This window comes from Haliaeetus leucocephalus, unplaced genomic scaffold (assembly GCF_000737465.1).
Source record: "Haliaeetus leucocephalus isolate CR32 unplaced genomic scaffold, Haliaeetus_leucocephalus-4.0 Scaffold751, whole genome shotgun sequence".
Classification (NCBI taxonomy): Eukaryota; Metazoa; Chordata; class Aves; order Accipitriformes; family Accipitridae; genus Haliaeetus; species Haliaeetus leucocephalus.
Genome location: NW_010973187.1, coordinates 7,067,849 through 7,076,240, shown reverse-complemented (window position 1 = coordinate 7,076,240; position 8,392 = coordinate 7,067,849). Strand labels below are relative to the sequence as shown.

Sequence of the window (8,392 nt, the reverse complement as noted above, 5' to 3'; positions counted from 1 at the left end):
GGCCGGGCCTCCGCTGTGCCGGTGGGCGCGGAGCAGGTCCGCGCAGCTGTGGCGGAGCCCGGGGGCGGCTGCCCGCGCCCCTGGAGCGCGGCTCCGGGCTGCTGCCCGCCTGCGGCCTCGGAGGTGGACCTGCTCCCCGTGAGAGGGGGTACCGCGGTCCTGCCTCTCGGCCCTCTGGCAGCCATGCGACGCGTTCCGAGGACGCTAGAGCACGTTTGATTTTTACAAAGGCCTAAGTTTTTTTCTTTTTTTTTTTTTTGCACCCCTTAAAGCGTACGTCCAATCAGTGTATTTACTTACTGGGCTGATTTGCTGTTCTGTTATTAAAGTTATTTGTGTCCCCCCTGTAATTCAAAGCTAAACAAAGTCTTTAGACGAGGATAAAAAAGGATTTTGTTTTTCAAGCTAGGTCTTGGATCATCATAATTAACTTTGACCTCGCCGAAGAATACCATGGTGTGTTTGCCTGGTGAGATAGTGGAAGCAAATATGTGGAATTATAAAGGACTGGTTAGCTTCTCAGAAGTCATCTCGAGTCATTGCTGACTAGTGCAGTAGTCATAGATCGGGTCTTCAGGGTATTCAGCTAGCTAAACAGTTCTGCCTCCAACCTGGCTGAAAATGGTCTTTGATGGCATTTGTGTCACCCTTTTATGAAAGCCAGGTACTCCATAACATCATCCTGACTCAGAAACAGCCTTCCTCGGTTGAGTGACGCGTCATCGGCAGTGTTCTTAACATTGGGGCTGTTACTTTGTCAAAGGACCTCGGGGTTCTAGCAAAACGTCATTATCATAATTTCTGGAAGTAGCAGTCTGCAAGTCAGAAGTTTTGTTTTCCTACAGTGTCCAGACAGATTTCCACATTTCATTTCAGGGAACACAAGGAAAAAAGTTAACATGTTTGGTGAATATTCCTAATAATTTTGAAGGGGAGGTTTGCTGTTGGTTAACCGGAGGTTAATAGACCTCAAGCTGTTACTATGTATTCCTTTTATTTTCTACTTTGAAAAGAGGCAGGCAGAGGACTCCAGGTGAGGGAAAGGCTGGAAATCTCGCTGTTGTAAAACAGTCTTTTTGCCATGATATGACGATTGGGTACAATCAAACTTAAAACAACACATCCTACAACTGAGAGCTAAACCTCAGCTTTGTAAAAAACGTTAACTGGTAATTAAGTGAAATGTCTCAAACTTGGTATCAAGTATTTCATTTTTAAGCAGTGACAGACAACAGTCCACCAGCATCAACCCATGCAGTGGATGAGGATGCTCTACAGAAACTTATTCATTTGCTCCAGGCCACAGATGATCCATTAATTCAAGAGCAAGCTTTAATCACTCTCAGCAACAGTGCCGCCTTCTCTGTAAATCAAGTAAGTATTGTTCTGTAAAAAACAACAGTGTTTCAATACCAGTTGTAATGGAAGACGAGAGGTGCTGTTTTGCTGAAGAGTGACACAGGACTGAGAGCTAGGATAGCTTGTGTTCTAAAGCCTATTTTATGTCTCTGTTTTAATTTCTGCTAGCCCAAATAATATAATTTACCAGCTTCACAGAATTTGCCTAAGCTTAACGTTTGTACAACTTAAAAGTCTGTACAGAGCTCTATATTTTAAAAATGCTGTAAATGTATCTTTTGTTGCTTACAGTTATGTAATGTTAATGAAAGGGTTGAATTGGAGAAGGGCTAAATTCTTTCAGGATGAGGTCTGAAATTTACTGAGATCATTTAAACTAATTTTTTATCTTTACAAAGTTGTATGATACTTACATCTTAGCAACTTTCCAACTCTCCAGGTCTCTTCGAATCAATTGGAAATACGATGCAGAAAAGCTTTGAGCTTGATGCAGATTTTCATGCCTTTGTAAAGGTTTAACCTCCAGGGTCCCACCCTTTTTTTTTTTTTTTTTTGTCCTTTTTGCATGGTACTTAGGACAGCTGTCTATTTTGGCTTCTCAAAACTGTTTTCTTTATAGAAATCTCTCAGAACAGAACATATCTGAATCCCAAGGCCCGTTGGCCCATTTTTCATTTACTTGAAAACAGTACATGGGGTTTTTTCAGTGATAGAGTCTACGTGAAAAAGATTTAAAAAAAAAACCAAATGTAATGGAAAAGAAGAAGTTTTGGAAGTTCTACTCGTATAAAGCTGTTATCTTGAAATTCTGTTCTGTTCAGTCAGGACTTTTAGGTACTGTGGCCTGGCTCAGCTATTCTATAAAGTCATTATGCAGTGGTTACCTTTGATTCTTTATAATCTAAAATGCTTTAAGCATGCTCTGCAGGCCAGATGTTAAAACTAAAGGTGTTGTGCCATTGTCAAATAATGTCAAATAATACTTTGGCCCTAAGCAGGACTATCCTTAATTTCAATGGAAGCAATAAAGCAATATCTACTAACACTCTCTCTTCAAACAGAGTAGTCTGTTCTGGAAGTCTTCATTCACACATCCATTTGCGTTAAAATGGAAACTTTGAGGAAAGCCTTCAGCATTTAATTTAAATTTTTAAAAATCTTATTAAATATCTGTTTTATATTTCAGGACATAATCCGAAATTTGGGTGGCCTTTCTGTTATTGGAGGGATGCTCTCGGATTGCGTTCCCAAAGTTAAAGAAAAAGCACTAAATGCACTTAATAATTTGAGTATGAATATTAAAAATCAGGAAGAGATACAGGTAAGTTTCTTAAAGGGAAAAATCAAAGTAATTGAGACACAGGAGATAGTATAGGGCTTTCAGCATATTTGTTAAATATAAGCCAGGATGCCAAAATGTTTTGATGTTAGCCATACGAGTCAGCAGATCTGGATGATCTGTGCGTCCTAAGGCCAAAAGGATAACTTAAAAATGCATTGCATCACTGGCACTTACTTTTTTTTAAGACAGTTAGGAAACTAGGCAGTTTGTGTTCAGCTTTCACCAAATGCTGTTAAACAGAGATTGTGCTGCTAAGTTTGTACTAAAATTATGTGAGGCAAGATTAGTTCTAAACATGCCTAGAACATCAGCAGTGGTTGTTTCATAGGATGGATTGCAGAGTGAACTTAGCATTACTCCTTAGGCAAGGGAGAATAAAACAGTAATTGATCCCCTGCGTTTGTATAAGACCAATTTTTCAGGGTGATACTTCCATTTTAAAAGAATAATATGTAAAAATGATAAGTCCCGCTGGTAAATATAGTAGATGCTATGGATGTGAAAGGACCAACCATCAAAAAAGCATCCACTTTGACATTATCAGATTAATCAATAGATCAAGAAGTGTCCAAGCAGTGAGCTGATGCAGATTTGAAGATTTTTACTAGTCTTTTCTTCAGCTTGAGAAAAAGGCAGTTTGACTGTATGTTGTAGTTTGCAGCATCTCTAGTGCTGAGCAACTTTTTTTAAAGTAGTGCTTGCCAACAGCAGATATTTATATAGGCATATAGGTAGAAAACAACTCCTTTGGTAAAGGCAAAGTAATTTTTTTCTTAGTTAAGACTCCAAGATTTGCTGTATACTGTCATCCAGAAGAAAATTTGGTAAATAATAGTTGTTAATGTCAGTTGTCATCACTGTTCCTGAGGAGTGCTCCAGTGAATGGGCCACACAGTTAGAAGAAAGGATTTTATTCCAAGACTTGCCCTTAACTTGTTTTTAACATTTAAGATGATGTTAGTTGCTGTAAGTGATTTTTTAAATAACTCCTTAAAGCAGCTGTGCCACTTCTGAGATGGAGTCAAAGGAATTTGGGTTTTCAGAGCAATTTGTGCTTCAGGAAGGTTAGTGAGCATAACGCTGTAACATCTGCTTCTATCATGCCAATAGAATGTTTGAATATATTCAAAACAAAAAAGTACTTGTTTCCAAGAACCTTGATCAGGTTATGTATTCAGCCAGCAGTGTTCAAGAGGTATTTACACTACTGTAGCTAGACCACTGATCCTATTCATGAATAGAAAATCTGCTTGTGTCAAAAAATGCCTTTTCTTTTTTTCTGCTTCCCTTTTTCCCCAGGTGTATATTGTGCAAGTTTGTAGGAACGTTGAGTCAGCTCCCCTGAACTCTGATCTGCAGCTAGCTGGACTCAGATTGTTGACAAATATGTCTGTTACCAGTGACTACCACAATAAGATGATAAACTCAATTCCATGCTTGCTTCATTTGCTTTCAGAAGGAACTGAAAGGACACAGGTACCTGGTAGTGTATTGTTACAAACCATTTATGAAGCCGCTTTGTCTCCTTTTTACTGTTTTTGTAAAATGGTTTTGATTTTCTAAGCACAGTCTAATATTCATTAATAATAGCAGATAGTGCATAAAATATGGATCTATATTACTTTCTCAATGTAAATTCAGAAAGAGGGGAGAAAGGGAATCTTGATAATGGAACCATTGCGCTAGAGCTCTACTAAAGCACTGCTGTGTGCACTGCTATTGTCCTATGCCTTTGCTATAGCAACTCCAGAATTCTCTTCTGCTTGCTAAACATTGCTACTGCATCACAGAGCAAGGAGAATCTGCATGTGAAAGGCTTCACTGATGCACGAATCTTTCTAGGGAAACATGCCAAGCAGTGATAACCTAAGTTATGGACTTCTGTTCCCTTACGCTTATTGCATCTCTTGCAACCCTAGTGACTGCAATAGGAAACTGTGCTTATTTTTGAATTATTATAATATTGAAAGAAAATAAAAGCTTCAGTTGGGGACCAAATTCAGGATTTATGCAAGATGTCACAGTACCATCGATATCAATGTACTCAGTTGCTCTATCAGATCATACCAGTTTTCCAAAACACAAATTTCCATTAAACTTAGCAGACGTATTTCACTGACGTACTGTAAGTAACACTTGGCCTTTTCCTAGTGTTTAGTTAAAAGATTAGAGTCACAAGGTCCAGGAAAGTACAAAAGTGTATTTGTATATGCTTCTGATCACATTTTAAATACAGTGCTTAACCATCCTCTGTCTATTTTAAAAATACTCCGTATTTTGCCTACTGTGAGTTGTTGATAGATCTTGCCTTACTTTGATGTTTAAGTTAAACTGAATTTGCTTCTAAAACGTCAGTAGTTAGTACATACGTGCTAGTGACTCCATAAGGTCTGTTTTTTCCTATACCAAAGACTAAAGTGCACAACTCTCAAGAGGTTATTTCACCCATTTTACCTTTTCCTCTCCAAGTAAACACTGACATTATTGGTACCCATTATTGCTGTACTTACTGTTTGCAATGAACTTATATGTTCCTCACTTCAGATTCAAGTTTTGAAAGTACTTGTGAACTTATCTGCAAACCCAGCCATGACAAGACATCTTCTCAGAGCAAAAGTAAGGTTCTTGCTGTTTCATTATATTTTTAGCATTTATACACATGTATATGTGTAGATATGTGCAGGCATTAGAACAATTTTACCATATTAGAAGTATATATGCAACTCCAGAGTAAAGTTCTAGGCAGTACCTGGTTATTAGTAGTAGCTAGAAGTGTACATTCTTTCACAGGCTAGCTTTCTTCCAGAGTGTAGTGTAATACAGATACTGTACTTGCAGAGGGAGAGTCACAGGGTCTATGCGCTTGAAGACAGTTGGCCATACTTCTATGTACCATTCCAAATAATCAGCAACAACTTGCAGAAGCCTGTTCTCACCTTCCCTTTCCACCAAAGGGGTAGTACTGTGAACTTTTGTATGTAATAAAGGTACCCTGATGAGTTTCAAAAACAACCCCAAAACCTCATTTCTAGACATGCAGTCAGTATATAGATTGAAGACCAGGTACAAACATCAAACACAACCAGTACTGTAAATCATCCTTCTCAACAGCTGTTTCTATAAGCTAACATACTGTACCCAAGATGACCACATTCCACTGAAATCCCCACATCTTTCCTCAAATGCAGCCATAAAACTGTTGTCTCTAAGCACTGTAAGTGAACTTTCCCTGTGCATTTACTTACATCTTCATGGAGAAGTCTATCTGACATTTGCTATTGCTGGCCTTGGCATACAAGTTTATTTCAGCTATATCCTTTTCTCACACCAAAACAGAGAGTCAGGGACTGGAACGATGCTGCATCCTCCTCCCCCTCCCCAAAGTAAGTTTCTTAAAAGATGCAGTGACTTTTATTTTTGAGCTATCTGCCATGAGCAAATCTAGAGTAGCTACTACCAGCTTTTCATTATTAAAACAAGATTAAGTTAACTAAACATTCAGTTCTCTGTTAAAAGTGTATCCTTTTCTCATTTATTAGATGTGCTAACATAAAAACATTCAGACGACTGCAGAGGGCAAAGCAACATTATTGAGAAGGAAAGCAGACCCTCTCTTCCAAACGGGAATTTTCCAGACAGCCACATTTTGGAGATTTAAAGTACAAAGCATTTATTAGCCTGTGATGCACAAGCCAGTCTTTTCTAAAGAGGAAATGTGCATGCAGTGCAAGTTTCTGGCATGCTTTCACAACATGTGGAGTTCTGGTATTTCATAGGGTTTCTGTTTTAGATGGTTTAGGTGCAGATTTTTTTCTTTTTTTTTTTTTTAAGTTAGATTTAGTTACATGTACTTTTACTGCTGGTGATTAAGTATGGATTATTTCTTGAATGTCCTAGGTGCCATCACTGCTGTTGCTTTTTGACAACTGTATAAACCGAGATATTCTGCTCAGAGCCCTGGTGTTTGCAGCAAACTTGAAAAAGAATATGAACAATGAAGATGGCACCATGATTCAGGACCAATACAGTGAACATTCAATTTTCTCCACGCTCTGCAGGGACTCTACCCCATTTGCTCAGAAACTGGCATCTTTGTTGCATCACCCCGATAAAGAAGTGAAAGAGCAAGTTGTGAGAATATTAACACAGTAGTGATTTTTAAAAAAAACAGACCAACCTGATGAAAATATATAATCTTAGGAATTATATGCTACAAAACTCCCAACAAGCAAACAGTAAAACAACCATAAAAAATACTGAATACTACCATATTACTAGGCACAGATCAGTTACTACAAAAGAGAACGCAATGTCTTTAATATAGAGCATGACAGGTTTTTTGTGTGGTTTTTTTTTTTAACACAAGAAAGATAAAAGCAATAGCTTAATTAGTACTGAGAAACCAGCGTACAGCTGGTACATGTACACAAAGGGGGAGGAATAGTTTAAAACTTGAAAACTTTCATACGTACAGTGAACATTTTAAATGGATGACTAAAGTGAATCAAAATATTATTCTCAATGTCAAAATTTTTGTTGCCTTAAGTATTTACAGCTGTTGAATAAATACCTCTATAAAATGGCATGTTAAAGATTTAGCAATTAGAGATCAGACATTTACATTTTATTAATCTGATATCTACTAAATGGGTGCTGCAAATCTTAGAAAATACTAAATAAAAACAATACCAAACTATCATTGGCTTACTACAAAATTAGTATTTTCAATGAAAACTGCATGTTAAAGTTACTCAGCCTATGTTTTTTCACCTTACCTGCATGGAACATACTCTAAAACTACATTCTCATATGCTTAGTATATCCATTCCATTTAGCCAAACTGCAGTGTAGTTAACAACTGTGCAAGGTTTCTACACTGAAAAAAATGGAAAGGATTTTATCTTTCTTTAAAATTGCCACTTTAAGGAAAGCATACATATTTTTCAAAGTATTTTGAGTCAAATATCATCTGCAACTGCAATTCAACATTCTCATCTTTATAAAAAAAAAAGTCTACATTTTTACAAAAGCTTCCTGCTCTGCAGCAGCCCTTGAGCCTGCTTTCCTTTGAGAGCTTTACTCTTTTTCTCTGCAACTGGAACATCATTGGAATAAATGCTTCTGTTGAGTTAGCCCCCATAAAGTTTTAGTCAGCAATCCAGAGTTAATTAAAAATGAAGTGGAATACATATAAACATCACTGTAAAAAATCCAGAAGTTTCACTGATGAACATAAAACATACCAGAAAACACTTCATACTAAGATGAGACTACAAGAACTTCCTGAACACTGCATCATAAAGGAAAAAAGGTGTCAGGCATAAAGGCTAGAAAAGAAGTTTTCCACCTTGTACCATTTTTAAGAGCTGTATTACCTCAACTGTTACCATATGCTTCATCTTTCTAAGTTAATATACCCACTCTGCTCTTAATAAAATATTACTCTCTTCTTTTTCTGTAATTTAATAGATATTTATTTTCAGTAGGCAACTTTGCAAATAGCTAAAACTGCAAGAAAAACATGACCTCGAAAATAAAACATCTCTATGCCCTGAGCAATACAGGGGTAAATCTGTATATATCTAATTTATCTACAGAGGTAGTTTTAACTCATCAGGAATACAGTTAAGGCAGAAATAGAAGTTGGCATGATTCCCAGTCAGAACCCCGACAATTGCCGCATTGACAGTG

General features: G+C 37.4%; 1 protein-coding gene across 1 annotated transcript in view; it reads left to right on the top strand.

The window, feature by feature from the left end:
- ARMC10 (armadillo repeat containing 10) overlaps positions 1-6,859 on the top strand; it is a 7,578-nt gene extending 719 nt beyond the window's left edge. Inside the window, exons 2-6 of the mRNA XM_010581099.1 lie at positions 1,220-1,374; positions 2,546-2,680; positions 4,001-4,177; positions 5,246-5,317; positions 6,599-6,859. Of these exons, the coding sequence (XP_010579401.1) occupies positions 1,220-1,374; positions 2,546-2,680; positions 4,001-4,177; positions 5,246-5,317; positions 6,599-6,853 (794 nt within the window). The 3' untranslated portion in view covers positions 6,854-6,859. The remainder of the gene's footprint in view (positions 1-1,219; positions 1,375-2,545; positions 2,681-4,000; positions 4,178-5,245; positions 5,318-6,598) is intronic.
- The last annotated feature ends 1,533 nt before the right edge of the window (positions 6,860-8,392 follow it).